Source organism: Mesoplodon bidens (genome assembly GCF_964165515.1).
Source record: "Mesoplodon bidens genome assembly, chromosome: 17".
NCBI lineage: Eukaryota > Metazoa > Chordata > Mammalia > Artiodactyla > Ziphiidae > Mesoplodon > Mesoplodon bidens.
The window spans coordinates 30,229,011-30,245,694 of NC_138174.1; the positions used below are offsets into that span (position 1 = coordinate 30,229,011).

At 34.0% G+C, this 16,684-nt stretch overlaps 1 protein-coding gene across 1 annotated transcript in view; it reads left to right on the forward strand.

Annotated features, from left to right (window-relative positions):
* The window catches only part of PCDH17 (protocadherin 17), a 96,429-nt gene extending 80,675 nt beyond the window's left edge, over positions 1-15,754 (forward strand). Inside the window, exon 4 of the mRNA XM_081215093.1 lies at positions 11,031-15,754. Coding sequence (XP_081071219.1) covers positions 11,031-11,713 — 683 coding nt within the window. The 3' untranslated portion in view covers positions 11,714-15,754. The remainder of the gene's footprint in view (positions 1-11,030) is intronic.
* Positions 15,755-16,684: the final 930 nt, after the last annotated feature.

Below are 16,684 nucleotides of genomic sequence, written 5' to 3' on the forward strand. Positions count from 1 at the left end.
CTGTCTTTGTCTATTTCACTTAAAAAATTTTAGTTACAACCAGAAAATTGATTTCAAGATCTATTGATGAGTCTCTACCATGGTTTAGAAAATCACACCATCCTACTACCATAGATCAAGAAGGTTCATAGTTTAGCTCTAATTAGAACAAACTCTACTATATAATAGACCAGCAGATTTAGATCTTGGTTTGTATATGAAGTTTAAGGAAATTCTTAAAGATAATTCTTAAAAAATCCTCAACACCTGGCTTTCACAGATATTATCTTGCTAAAAGAGGGGATATAAAAGTATTAAGATCCAGCTTGAGACTCAAAATATCTATTCCAAGTCAGAGGTCTACAAACTTTTTCTTAAAGGTCCAGATGGTAAACATTTTAGGCTTTGTAGGCCATACAATCTCTTTTACAGCTATTCACTTCTGCCCTTGTATCATAAACATAGACATAGACAATATGTAAAAAAATGACTGACTGTGGCCCCGTATTCTAATAAAATTTCATTTAATGAAATAGGTGGTAATTTGACTATTATTGTTCTAAATAAAAGTATCTTATTTTTTTTCTCTCATAATGGTATATTCTCCAGGAGTTGTTGCACATGTAGATGTATTTCTGATGTATTTGTGGGGAGGAAGTTGATCCCCATGTCTTACTCCTCCACCATCTTGAAGGTCTCTCCTCAGTTTATTTTTAAATTATTGTAATATAAGTAATTTTTGTTAGAATTATTTATGGAAAAGTATAGTTTCATATATTTTTCCCACAGCTTTAAATCTTGAAGAAAGCATCTTTTGTTTTACTTATTTCTTTAAAAAAATACATTTTTAAAAATACTCATCTGAGCAAGGCACCCATCTGTTCTTTTGGAACCATGTCCATCTAATTTAAGGTAACTTAATTGAAACTTTAGATCTATCTCTAGAGTAGAGTTCTATGAATTTAATGAATAGACTTTGGAGACCAGAATATCATTAAAATATTATAATATTAAAATCTTTTTTAAAAAAATCCATCTTCTGGGACTCCCAAATCCTATTGGTAAACATTGATTACTAAATAATAAGTAAGAGAAGATTAGTTGTATCTGAATTAACTCTGTTTTCTGAGAATGCTAAAAATGATACTGATTCCGTTTACTTGTCTCTAGCAATTGAAAACAAACAAGTGCTAGAAACAAGGTGAACAGTACGATTTAAACTAGTAAATAGAAATACATCCCGACAGAAATCAGATAGCTGGCAGGAGAGAAAATTAATAAGACGATCTTCCTTCCTTGTTACAAATAGTTCAGCTTAATAGGCATATTTTCATTGACCTTCCTTAATAATTACCACTTTGCTAGGAGAATGACTTGAATTTTAGATGTATTCATCCATGTCATCAAAACTGGTGTCATTATCAGAGATGGGGTTATCTTACACAGGTGATAAAAACATAAGGAAAACATCTCCTCCATAGTAGTATATTTAAATAGTTTTGGGTCTGAAACTCACAGAATTATTTAAATTGCTAGAATTTTAAATTTGTCCTTGTAAACCAAACAGTTTTTATTAACTACTGCATGCCAGAGCATAGGTTTCTCACTGCATATAAATCAGGCTTTTTTGGAAGCTGCATTAACCCTTTCAAGAATCTAAAATTACAAGGACTTATTAATTAATTCATATGTTGATGGTAGTTGTCAGATAAAGCATAAAATACAGAGGCAAGTACCTTAAAACAAAAGAGAGAAACTGGCACATTTGACCCAACAATGCAGTAGAATCAAAAAAAAAAATGCCAAAAGGAGAAACCTAGGAGAGATGAAAGAAATTTAATAGATGCTGAGGTGTAGGTTTTTTAGAATACTCACTGTTTTCATAATTTAAAATTATAAAGAGATGATTATTTAAACATAGATTTTAATTTCAATAACACTGCCCCTAGTTTAAAAAATTCCCTTAAGCAGAAAATATTCTGACCTCCATGTTTCTGTGGATATATGTCAAGTAGGATTTATTTATTTTATTGAAAATGGTACCGTCAATAATAAATAGAGAACTTCAGAATTTTATATAAATATGGTATTTAACAGACAGATCTGATGTTACTTTAAATACTGTGTATCTCATAGCAAAAGAGAGCTATTATGTATAAATTTGTTTAGGTCGTGGGATCATTCTGAAAACTGACTCTACACTCTCATAAATGAATTGAGTAATTTGTAGGGGTGGTCATTCTTATTATAGCTTACCAATAGTATTTGATACCTTTTAAATTTCATCTTCCTTTATATCAATGGTAGCATTCTGTTCAAATTCATAAGTGTGACTATTGAGTGTATTCTCAAGGAATAGAGCATGTAAGAATATACCAGAACCTCAAAGTCTTGATCCTCCAGGGGCATAAGGAAATTGATGAGGCAAACAGATTAAAAAAAATAAGAGTCAGGGAACAACGCTAGAGTATATAATGCAATTGGAAAATTGTGGCATAATCTTTGTCCAAAGTAGAAATGAGTATTTTGGAGAATATTTTCATTAATTATTTATTCTTCTTGAGATCCAGAATAAATTTTGAAAGGTTTCTGAGATCCAACATCTACCTATCTTATTTGTGGCCATGTTCCTTGCCTGTAGGAGTGCTTATTACTTCTCTTCTAGATACATATAATGATCTTCTTTCTTCCAGACCTTCCCTCTTCTGGCCTTCTAGAATCCTTTAATATTTCTGATACGTGATCATATGCAATATTATGGTTGGTTAATAATAATAGCAAATTTGAGAAAGCAGGATGGGAGATAAAGTAGATGTAGGAAGAAAAAAATAGTTTTCTAATGCAGAACTATAAAATTCAGGATTTATATTGTTAATATACAATATTAGTTGAATCAACATACATTAAGTTTTTCTTTAGTTTAGGAGAAGTGGGGTGAGACACAAGCAGAATGGGGTAGGACTGGAGTTGGAACAATGGTGGCAGAGGTATGACAGGTCCTTTGTGCTTTGTTGGAGATAATCCTGGTTGGAGCCAAAATGCTAGATACCTGTACCAGAAGTAATGCTGATTTGAATACTATTTGCTCTGTGGCCAAGCATTTTTTTAAGCTCATAAATGTCGTTCAGTACCGCTCAGTCAAGCTCCTAAGTATTTCAAGAATCTTCTGAGATGTACAATACATTGATCAAATACCTATATTAGTGTTCCATTACCCGTTAAATTAAATTCAGTCTTTTATTCAGAGCTTTTCCATTTTCTTTTACATTTTAGCCAGTTTTTCCCATGTTACTTTATTTTTAGGCATTGCAATATACGTCTTTGACCTACAAATCTGCTCTCTTATCACCCTGTGAAACACACATTTCTCTGTGGTAATCCTTTCACTTTCTAATCTTTTTACCTAGATCACCCTACCCCTGCTATCCACTGTCTGTTGAAACCCTGATCATCTCTTGAATTGCAAATCGAGCACCACTTCTTCTAAAAAGCCTTTCACAATATTACAATCTACACTTTTCTCTGTATTTCTGTTGTTTGACATTCATATAACATAGATCAAAATGTAACTAATCATGAATTATTTCTCTTATGGTGGTTTCAAATCAAGTTTCTAGTTTCTAATGAAACTGTAAACTCCTTGGTAAAGAGATACAGCCTTCCAGACTGGAGAATTTTAGAGCTGGTTAAACGTGGGTTCATTTACCACAAACATTTACTTGACACATTCTTTCAAAGATGCCTTTGCTTGAAAACTTCCAATTCATAAAGTTGATGTTTAGTTCATTCTTACCTTATGAATGATTGAGTATTATTCCTTTAACTGCTGAATTACACACATTTACTACTCCCAATGAATTTGAACTGTCTTTACTCTGGTGGGGCATTCGAGTTATATTGTTTTCCCATGAGAGGTTATGTCAGAGTCCTTTTCTCAAAAAAACAAAACAAAACAAAAACTTGTTCCATTTAGTATAGAATTGAGTTGCAGAACCAGTTCTGAGGGTACCTGTTAAGAAAGAGATGGCCCTATTTATCTGTGCCTTCATTTCTAAGCATCTGCTACTGCCCCAGGTGATGGCTGCACCTACAGTATGGGATTGGAGAAGGGTGGCAGCTAAATTTTGAATGTTAATTTCAGAAAATTGTACCACAGGACACAATTATATTTGTGCCATAGGTTCTCAATGCATGGTTTAGATTCTCATTTTTTATTTTTTTCCTGGTGCTTCCATATCAGATTTCCTTATATCCTTTTGCTTTCATTCCTTAATATATGTTTCCATTTAATTTCATTTTTCTTCATCTCAGAGCATTATCTGTGGTTCTCAGTATTTATGCCAGAAAATTCATTCTGGTAGACCTATTATTATGTCCAAAGGGTCAGAAACACTTGAAACCATCCCCGAAGGTGTGCAGGTGCATTGAATAGTAAGTGTAAATGCTCCCAGCATTCCAAATACCCAGCTCAATTAGATTCAGTTGAATGTGATATAGGCCAGTTGTTTCTGGTGTCTGAGTGAAGTTGTGGCGATACATTCAGAAGCGTTGTGTGATGTAATTTCACGCCAGAGGATTGGTACTTCAAAGCTTCCACGATTTGACTATTTGATAGCATTATAATAACCTCCTCTTCAAAATGTGCTCTCTGCCTATCAAAAGCAGATAGAATGGCATTTCGCAACTGAGGTAAATTCTGGAAGCCAAATCAGCAGTACATACACCTAAAAATATATACATTTCTCTCATAGTATTTTTATTCCATGAACTATGTTTCTAAATTATGATTTCTTATGACCAATTATTAGGAAATATTTTAAGTTCCTGGAGTCCAGTACCAAGTGTTTTATCATTATATCACTGCCAGCACGTGAACAAGCATACTCATGAAATGAGCATATTGTAACAAGATATGTGATTTACATTAAAAAATAAAAGAAACAAAAACATATCCCACATCTGTGTATTTCTATATCAGTTATTTGATTAGTAGAACTGCCTAGATCACTGTGCACAAGTGAGAAACATGGGAAATACAAGGCAATAGATGAAAGATCACTTGGCTAAATAAAGTGATTGTACTCTGATGCCACATTTTCCCTTACCCTTCTCTTTTCTTTCCTGAATAAGGGATACACCAAAGTTATTAAAAATTGTGCTAAAATTAAGCCTGGCAGTCATGTGAATACTAGCAGAAGAAAAAGCATGTGATAAAATTATAACATTAGGATACTTGTTTCTTTTTTTTCCCCGACACAGAGAAAGACATTTGAGACAACTTTCCAAAGCTGTCTCTAGAAGTAATATTGAAAGTGAAATTTTTACCCCCTCATAGTCAGAGTGAAATCAGAAGGTTTATTTTTAACTAATATGCTAGTAAATGAGACATAGAAATAAAAAATGGAAATAATTTGAATGAATATAGATTGTCAAAGTGCCATTTATATGGAATGACTCACCCTATCATCATAACAAGTGTAAGGGGTTTATAGGATGGTAAAGGGAAGTAAGTGAATAATCATCAACATTGCCAAAAAAGGAGAGAACTCTATGTGGTAGAAAACTGTCAGTTTGCAGGATGTTATGAATTATGTCAATTTACTGAAGAAACATTTTATTAGAGGTTTGTTGGACTGTATTCTGATGAGATTTCTATTTTAGTATTGGTGTTTTTTTCTCTGATATGTTAGAATATATTTGGATTAATTGTAATTTGCTGTGCTCATAGAGAAGTTTGTGTACATGTGTAAAATTGTGTGTGTGTTTGTGTGTGCACTGAAGAAAGAAAAAGGCAGTGAAGCAAGCTGTGGTTACATCATTAAAACCTTTCAGTAGAAAACTGGCATACACGAACTGTCAGTCTAAGGTCCTGGCTTGTCATTGTTTACTGGTAGATAATCTGTGATGGGCGTCAACTTTAAGTTCTGTAGAGTTAATCTCCAAAACATATGGGCCAGCCATAACTATAGATGGGTGCCAGCTCTCTGCTTTCCCAGACAGTTAATTAGGTGTTATGAAAGCTTACATTGGTGAAAGAAGGTAAAGTAGAAATACGAAAGAAAAGTGAGAACAAATAAAAAATGAACTTCATTTATAGAGCTGTCTACTTGGAAACAACTCCAATTTTAAGGTGCTGTTAGAAACAGGAGCAACCACGACACTAACAGAAGAGCACTATTCCTATTTAAAGCTATTTACAGAGCTGAAATAAAACCATTTTGTTGACAGTCGTAAAGCACAGAAAACTCTCTCAAATAGCCTTCCCCTCAGCCACAGCAATTTAGAACTTCCTCACTGATGTTCTGATTAATGGAGTTTTGTTTTCAGATTTCTACGACACAGACATCTATTTCTTCATTATAAAAATTAAATCAGATGCATATTTGAAACTCTTATTCTAGAAATAATATGCATGTTTTCAGATTTACAGATATGTGGGCTCTGGAGGAAACAGGCAATGAAACTAAGGGGAGGAAATCCTTTTATGTTTTCTAATATTTCCCTAAGTGTAAACAAATTAGTTGCTAAGTATCTCTCTTTGGGTTATGTGGTATAGTGCTTTGAAGACAAGGAAAATAAGCTTATCTTTTGATTTGTAATAAATTCCTTCCTGAGAGTGAGACAGACTGTAGTAAAGACATAGATTTACTCTAAAGAAATTTCATGACCTGGCTCCTCGAACTGTGTTTCCTCTGCAGTGAACAGTTCCGAGTCACAACACGCAAGGGTTTTCCCCTGACTTTTCCCAAAATAGCTATGTTCAATAGAGGCCCCTTAATCTTTGTTAAGGGTTTAAATAGTGGTTTGATGGCTTAAATAGTGTTTTGATGGTTTAAATAGTGTTTTGACTTCAAATTTTAATCTTTTACATTGTAATTATTGCACCTCTTACCCATCTTGAAAAGACTGTATACTCTTCGTGATGTAGTGACATTACAAGGTTAAAATCACATTGTGCACATTAAGTTCTGGTAACCTTTGTGGAAGATCACTAAAATCCAATAATTTGGGAACAGATAATTTGATGTTTTACCTAAATATTGTTTTTCCTCATATATATGTAACTTTCACAATGCCTTTCCTTTGAAGGTATATTTTGGCAAAAAATGTTTGCTTGCTTAATATCTTTAAGTTATTAAACAGTATAATCTAGGTTACAAAAAAGAGAGAGAGCTTTCAGATTTCTTGGCTAATATGAATTTGCAGATTTCATACATCTTTATGCCTAAATCAACTTGAATTATATAAAATTCTAAAATCAGTAGTCAAGTTGTTTATCCAGTCAGAGGTTTCACACTCATAGTTGAAGGGCATAGGGAAATATTAAAATGTTATTTATTGGTGATCTTAAATAAAAAGATTTATACATACATGTAAATTATATACAAGGTTTTATATTCATAAATATATTTATATATATGTTTTATATATATCTGCTATCCTTTATATTACAAATATATAACTTTCCTGTGTGTTTTATTCATTCATCTGTATTTCTCTTATGGTAGTTACTGATTTTTAATTTTCAGCAATGCATTGGACATGCATTTGAGTTTTTAAATTTTGTTTGGACTATTTCCTGGAGAAAGCTCAATTTTATTACACACATGCAAATAAAGATCTATGTGTGTGTGTGTGTGTGTGTGTGCATGTATAATTTATGGTGGCAGCTGAACTGCAAGTACTTACAGTAATTTGAGTGGCTATATCTTTTGAAAAATATCATATAAATTAAGAAGTAAAATTGAACTAATTAAGATGACTGTGTTTAGATCCCTCCCCTTGGGAGCTTTTATAATAGTCAGATGTGACTATAGTAGTATAGAAAATGATTCTTAATGTTAAACAAGTATTTAAATTTCTGATTGTCACATGACCCTTCAGGGAATTTTACACTTAAAATGTTAGACACTGTAAACTTTCTCTATAGACAGAACTGCTCAGATTTCTAGCTGTCAGACTTCAGAGTTGTTTTCACTTTGCAATATAAATATGCTTATCTCTCAGTTTCTCTCATCTATATAGCATTTGGATTATCCCATCTTTCTTGGCAAGGGGTGCAGTCTGTGAAAAGGTTACCATGTTATACTAAGGAAAGGACAAAAATAAGGTAAATAATTTCTTTGTAATCCCAGATTGGTCCAGAAGAAAAAATGAATCTTGGGTCAAGCGTCTCTAAATTTGTTTTCTGTCCAGGATCCCTAAATTTGTTTTTAGATACAAATATCTAATCTATGCAAATAGTGGCTGTCTGTGTAATTTTCTTCTTTTTCATTTTTATAGTTCATAATTCAACATATCTGTTCCGGGATTCGTTTTCCCTAAGGTACAGAAAGAAGCTAGTATTTACCTTTATAGTCCTAGGGATTGAGAAAATCCTCCACACTATTATCCTTTATTATACACACTTAGTTTATGGAGTGGATTATTAAAAATATAATAGAAGGTGCACATAGCAGAAATCCTCCCAATACGACTCCCCTTCCTTTAAGCCCTTCCTCCTTCCCTCCTTCCCTCTCTCCCCTCACTTTGCTTTTCTTCTTCCCTCTCTTTTTCTTTCATTTTTTCAATTTTGTCTACGTTTTTAGTCTAGCTAGTAATTCATTATGTACTACCTATGTCTCTTTATGTGTCTACCTAGTCATCTATTTATTTATGTCACTTCAGAAATAATTCTACTCTCTCAAAAATTCTTATTTGACCCTTGGCAGTTATAGTTCATTTTATGTTCTTAGTTTCTGCAGCTTGTACTGAAGGGTCCATTTGATTTTCTTCACTGTCTGTGAACTGCTGCTGTCAAAATTACAGTCTAATCACAAGGTGAACAGCATATACTGTGTCATAATCAATACTCAAAATTTGCTCCCTAAGATGTGACATGAAGTCAAGTAAAAAAAGTTGCAGAGTTTCAGTAGTGAAGTGCAAACAAAAATTTTATATTGATGGTTTCAAATTCAAGGTCAATTTACACTTTCATAAATCTGCATTATTCTGTCCTGTTCACTCTATTCTTAAATTCATATTGAATTCATTCAAAGCTGGGCTATCGAAATTGCTGAAATTGAGGCCAGTCAATATTGAAAAATAAAATTATGTTAGTGTCTTTCAAAAAGAGTGTATGAGTTGTAAATGAAGTTTTTAAAAATCACAAATCTAAAAGATACAAAAATATTACCAAGTGAAATGGATAGTAAAGTTTTCTACTGTATTTTTGAAGGATAAGATTAGTTGAATGAAATGATATGTATTATTTTTTTCTAACACTTACTGACACAGGCATAATATTGAAGATTCACTTTCAGAATAGGTAATGAAAACAGATACGTGATATTAAACTTTCCTGATACCCTGTTGTTTAAATTCTGCTCTACTTTAAATCTGCACAGGGAGGCTTCAAGAAAATTTTAAATGCCTAGATTCTTCTGCTTCTGTTTGTTTCCATCTGTCTGACAACCTTTCAAATCATAGACAGTATTTGAGTCTGAGTAGATAGTTCAGTTTGAGACTACATTTCAGCATTCTTGCCTGCATTACATAATAAGCTTAACATATTTTATTCACTCCTAGGTAAATATATGTTTAAAAGCAAGACAAAATTAAAATAGAGACAAGCCACCTAGATACTTCTTTTTAACATTTCAAGTGTGAATAATGATACATGCTATGAAATACCACAGAATTTTTGTTCTGTCAAAACACCATTTTGATTCTTTTCTAAAAGAGTTTAGTTTCATAAGAAATTATTTTATCCTAAAACCTTTTGAGATAATTAAGGTGTGGTTTATTCTTTTTTCTTTTTGGATAAGGAATTTTTTGTGTGCTTCAAGTACAAAATCAGATTTTGTACATGACCTTGAAAAGTAACTGTATAAATTTATCAGCACTATTAAATTTGCTGCTTTTTCTCTTGCACACAGGACACTATACATTATGGAGGTCCTCTCGCACCAATTAAATGCCAATGCCAAGGGTTCCCAAATGAGTAGGGAATTCTATTCCCATCACATAGAGTTAAACTGTAAATATCCTCTCCTGAAAAAAATGTCCCTGATTTAAAAAGGATCATTAAACATAAGGAAGACAACGATTTGTAGATGAAAGGGTCAACTAGGAAGATGTAGTTCAAAGTTATCTTTTAAAATACTGAGTTCATGGACATATGCAGTTTTGTCATAATGAAGGAATTTTCTTTCATATTTTCTTGTTCAGCATCTTTGAAATAGTGATCGTTAAACAGTACTTTATTTAGATTATCTACATGTTTATCACAAAAGAGAGAAGCAAACATTCTCACAGAAATCATTATCATTTAGACTTGAAATCATGATTTGCCATTCATTCTGAACTATATCTGTTGAAAAAAATACATTTTCACCTACTTACACCAAAAACAAAAAGCTGAAGTGAAGAAAACTGATTACATGATCCACAAGCCAATCTACTACAATAACAATGTGCACTTTTTGACAAGCTTATTCATAACACGTTCAGATAGAAAATTCCATTTGCTACTCTTCAGTAGGAAAAGCAGGCTTTTAAAGGAAAACTTTATTTCATGACTGTCACCAAAATAACAATTACAAGTAAAATAGGGATAAAACATTTAAAAAAAATAGCAGCTTAGGACTAGTTATGGAAGTTTGTGATTCAGTTTTTGCACTGTTATTTGATTTCAAAAATTAAACCTGGTAATCCTTTTTGAAGTTCCCTGTTTCCAGGATGGGTTATACAGAACAAAGACTAACTGATATCCCCAGATTAGTTCACAGTGATATTCTACTCTACTTAGAATGATTCTCCAGTGGCCACTTTTTACTTCTTCCCAGGCTATGGGAATTCGTTAATACCTAGAGAATAGACTTAAATAAAACCGTTGTCTCAACCAGCAGGTTTATGCAACCATCCTGAAATGTTTTAATTATTGTTTTCTTTTCCTTTTTAATTTAGAGACCAGCGGTCAAGCAAACCCAGGGAGAGCTGATCGCAGCCTTTGTAGAACTGTAAAGGCAACCCTAATGATTGGATTTGCTGTCCTCTCTTTTGTTTTGCAGAACCAGAAGAGTGTGTTAATTGCACAGATGAATGCCGAGTGCTTGGTCATTCTGACAGGTGTTGGATGCCACAGTTCCCTGCAACCAATCAGGCTGAAAACGCAGATTACCGCACAAATCTCTTTGTACCCACAGTTGAAGCTAATGTTGAGACTGAGACTTACGAAACTGTGAATCCCACTGGGAAAAAGACTTTTTGTACATTTGGAAAAGACAAGCGAGAGCACACGATTCTCATTGCCAATGTGAAACCTTATTTAAAAGCCAAACGTGCCCTGAGCCCTCTCCTCCAAGAGGTCCCCTCAGCATCAAGCAGCCCAACCAAGGCATGCATCGAGCCTTGCACCTCAACGAAAGGCTCCCTGGATGGTTGTGAAGCAAAGCCAGGAGCTCTGGCCGAGGCGAGCAGCCAGTACTTGCCCACTAACAGTCAGTATCTGTCCCCTAGCAAGCAACCGAGAGACCCTCCCTTCCTGGCTTCTGACCAGATGGCAAGGGTCTTCGCCGATGTGCATTCAAGAGCCAGCCGGGATTCCAGTGAGATGGGTGCTGTCCTGGAGCAGCTTGACCACTCCAACAGGGATCTGGCCAGAGAGCCGGTGGATGCAGAGGAAGTCGTGAGAGAAATCGACAAGCTTCTGCAGGACTGCCGGGGAAGTGACCCTGTGGCTGTGAGAAAGTGAAAAAAAAAAAAAAAAAAAAGCATTGGCATTTTCTTGTCTCTTCTGTTGATTTAAAAATGACCCCTCCTGGTGAAAACCCCATTTTACAGGGATAAAGAAAGACTAATGCTGCTTTAAGGCTTTTAGTGAACATCTGAAGTGCCCACAAGTATGTTCTTTTCACTGCTGTTTCTTTTTCAGAAATAACAATGGCTTTGTTTTGACCAAACTTATATTAGGACAGAATTAACGATGTTCAAAGAGAAAAGAAAAACAGAGAAGAAAAAGGAGAGAAGAAAAAGGAGGATGAGGAGGCGAGTTACCTTGTGACAATCTGTTAGGAAGGTATGCAGTGTGAGAATGGAAGTTGTTTTCTCATTGCCCTAAGACTGTCCTCCGTGATTTATTCTGACGTAACTGTTTACCTATAAACCCCATACAAAGCAGGGTCATAATTTGTGATCTGTGGTAGAATTTCTAGCAGTCACCACAGGCTTCTACCGAAAGTCCTGAAAAGACCTTGCAGTAGTCCAAGCTACACCAAACATTAACACATATTTGTGGTAAACATTTCTGTATAAAGTTACCTGCCACACATAGAAACACGGAAAACATTCCATATCATTAGTCAAAAAAAAATTAAAAACTGACTCATTTGTAAAACAACTCATATCGTATAAAAGTTCAATGTAAAAAGGTATAGTCCATTTTGTCCTGCACACACGTAGACTAATTCACTTCATGAAAGGAGAAGAAAATTTAAAGGTTTAAAATGCCTCTTTAGCATTTTAGTGTCCAACAAACGTATAAATAATGATGGATATGTTTTAAATTTGACCTATAAAAGTTCTGAAAAATAGTTACCATTGAGTAATGATATTCAGAGACAATTAACATGAATGATATGTTTTATTCATTTGTGGACACTAAAATAGCTCAGGAAAGCAAAAACGTCTTAGACATACACAAATCACATGACCATTTAAATGTGCAAATGTAAGAAGATTCAATGTGTTTACATCAAATGACATATTTTTATTGATTTATTGCAGATTCAGTGCATATGAGCCAAATTGTTGAGTGTATAAGAGCTATATTGTGTATTTTATTAAATTAATATATAGTTGTGTTGCAAAAATATTTGGGCTTATATTGTAAATGGCAAGTGTTGCCTTGGTAGCTGTCGAACTCTATGAGTTTTGTTTTTTCCTGCTTCCATTTCCCCATGGAGTGTTGGAAGCAGTGCCTCAGAGCAAAGTCTCTTGTTTAATGTAGAGTCTACCAAGTACTACAGTACATAATCTGTTCAAAATGTGTTTGAGTGAGCTGATGGAGATAACTGAAAGGTCAAAAAATACATCTGTCAGTCATGGCTATGTGCAAGTCCTTCGTGGGAGCGTTTATTAAAGTCATGCTAAATTACAAGAATTACATTTGTACCAATACCTGAAACTTCTTCATGTTTTTTCAATAGCATAGAGCTGCTGCCTATGTAGATATCATATTGTTGATTGGTTCTCAAAAGTATCTTAAGTGGTTCAAGATGTGTGTTCCCATTATATTTCAAAACCATGCAAAATGCTTTAATGCATGTGTGGTACCACCACTGGTTACTTGCATTGTATAGTGTTTTACAAGAGGTCTGGGTCTTAACAAAAAGTTTGCCTTTTTTTCCCACGCTCTTCTGTCTCTTTTTATTGGTGTCCCTTGAGAACAGTACACCGTCTATTCCTTCATTTTGTTGCACCTTTCCTTGTGACATTTAACATGTTTCAAACTTACTTCCATATGAGGCTAGGAAACCTCGAATTTCAGGAATTGGGAAAAATAAAATTAGCACTTGCAGAAGTAGCAGTAGATGGGAAAATGCCTTGATTGACATTTTCCTTCAGCGTTTAATTTTTTTTTTTGCATTTTACAGCTTCATGACAAACAGTTTCCAGCCCATACCTTAGAAAATGTGGTGCTGAGTTAAATAAAGGCTGTTTGTGCACAGGAGCAGAAAAATGCATTATTTGCAAACTGGTGGAGAATTCTGTGCCTTCTTTCCTGGCCACCAAGCCAGTGTAGAAACAACATAAATGTCATAAAATCCTTATATTAAAAATAAAAACAAAAGCAAAAACAAACACTGAAGTGAGTTCAGTTTGTAATTTTAAACCTCAAAAAATCCAACTGAAAACATTTCCATCAAATGTTGTCAAGATTTTAGACTGCACCTCGTTTGCAAAACTGCTTCGAAAGGGAAGAATGGACAACTCCCATCAGCCTTATTCTCTTGAGAACTGTATTTGGTTCCCAGTAACAGCCTTTCCAAAGCTCTACTCTTGGTTTTTATTATTTGTAAATGTTTAAGTCAGAAAAGAAGGGATCTTGTACATGTGAAACCTAATTGACTCTCTATATTTTGGACAACTTATGTATATTAAATGTGTTGTCTCTATTATATGATGTTATTTTTTTTTGCCAGGAGACTACAGGTTGATTTAGCTTGATAGCTGAAATTTGATGGAAAATTGATTTCCATTTAGTCTTACCAAGTGTTGCCTCTCTCTTACTAGACAGATAGCCAAGTAGTAAAATCTAAGGCAGTATGTAAATGAAATCAACAAAGAGAGTAGGATTTATTTTTAAAACATTCTTAATGCTGAGTAACCAGTTGTTCAATTTATTATATGTGTCTGAAGATTAAAACACTCTCAGATTTTAAGAATTGTTTGTGCCAATGTGTGAGGGATTACCTTTAGGCTCTCTGTCAGCAGTGATTTACTAGTGTTAGCTGTTTAACACATTATCTGTATTTAGTAGTGATTATTTATTTACAAGTTGGTGGTAATTCAGCAGTCAGGACTCTAAGTTTTATAGTTGAGTTGAGGGAATCTTGCTTTTATTAATTTGGCTGTCAACTGCCTTTACCACAGACCTCTGGTGCTCAGCTTCCATGGAAGTCTACGAGATACCAAAATTACCCCTTTGGGGAGCAACTTTCTCTAAGGGGTGATGCATGATCAAACAGTGATATTTCAAGGTGTTTTTATCACAATTCAGAATGTGAAAAAATTATCTTAATTCACATCCTCCAATCACTAACCCCTCAAAAAAATCCCACACATTCAAATTGAATAATAATATTGAATGATTTGTCTTTTAGGTCCCTAAATAACTGAAGTCAAGCACAGAAAAAGAATTTATAGAAATTTTCATAAGAAAGTTAAAGTTCTAAAAATTGTTTACTGATGAGCTAAAAAATATATCAGTAACAACAGTTTTTTCATTAAATGTTAATGATGAAAGATCTTTTCATCAAAATTAAAAGTAGTGAGAATCAGTTAGTTATACCTATAGGAAAATAAACATTAAAGAAACATATCATGCAATTTCAAAGAATGCTTTCATATTATTTCTTAACCTGACATACTTATCCTTACTGCAGGCAATATGCAAATATTGGCTCACTACTCTGTAAATTAATTGAATTCCGGTTTGGAAAATTGACTTGTTTTGTTTTTCTAAATTAGTTGAGATCTTGTAAAACATGACTTCGCTTTAACGGATCTAGGTACTGCTCAATTTAAAAAATGACACCATAAAAAAAGTCATGTAGTAATAGAGCAGTATGCTTTATTACCACCAGGTTAAAAGCTGTTTGTTGCCTAATGGACTAGAAGTTGCTGAGGTCAACAAGTAGACTGAGGTTTGGCATAATATATGCCCACTCATTACTGCCTAATTATATTCTTTTGACAACACGCAGCATTTATCGGAGCACTCATTCAAATGAGAGTTTTGGCTATCAAGATGTGTTGATTCGAAACATAATTGAATGAGACCTGAATAAAGTCTGACTTTCCTGGCCCCAGTGTTTTGCAGGTTGGCTATTCTCATTTTTCAGTCCCATCACTCCATAAGGTTCTTAGCTGCACCAAGTGATTGGTGAACAAGAATAACAACAACAAAGCAGCATACATTGTATGGATTTATCTCAATGCTATTGTTTAATGGCTGTGTTTAATGTGACCTATCTGGAAAATGAGGACTCTGAATAAAAAGCTATTACTAATAGTGGTGTTGCCTTCCCTTGAATTCATTAATACACTGCATACTTCAGGGACCCTGATCATAATTATTTTGGAAAGCAACTGTGGCATCACAACTGTTTGTGCTCTAGTTCTTTATTTGCCAGTAAAATAAACTTTTGGAAAAATTTATTTAACAATACTGTCACTAGGTCCTCAGTGGGAATGGGTTACCTGGCTTTCAGATAGCTTAGATAAGTTGGTTAGTCAGATAATTATCATGGAGTCATAGCCTAATGATAGTAGTGGCTTTTCATATTTATGATTGGTTTGAAGATAATTTTGTATAAGACCCTAAAGGATTTCAGAAAAATAATTTTTACCTCTCATAAGCTTACATGACTAATGAAACGGCATATTTATAAATGGCATTTTAAAGTAAGTACGTGTTTATTGTGGCATCTTAAAATAATAAGCCTCTCTTTCTCCCCATTCAACAAACGTTTATTGAATTCCTTCTGTTTATTTTCCCTGGGCTATTACGCTCAGGAGTAAACAGTAAACAAGGAATGATGCCTGGGTCACAGTCTGGAGGGAGAAACAAAGAGGTAAGTTCTAATACACATTACTCTTGCTTGTTTGCATTTTCCTTCAGCTACTCCACACACCCCATATGTCTGCCATCTCACACTCAGTGAGCGGCACCTCCTAAATTACAAACCAACATAATATTCTGCCCCTGTCAATCTGATCATTTTTCTTTTAATTTTACTTTTCTTCTGACAATATAAATTAAATCAAGAAGAGCACATTGTTTTTCCATATTTAAGAAGATCTTTATGGTTTACACTTATTGGGATATACTAAATGGCTTATCTATTCTTTATTTTGCTCATTTATTTGTTACCATGTCTTTCTTTTTCATTGAGCACCACTGAGGAATCAGGTTGCGTTCCAGGATCTCCAGGGAAAAAGA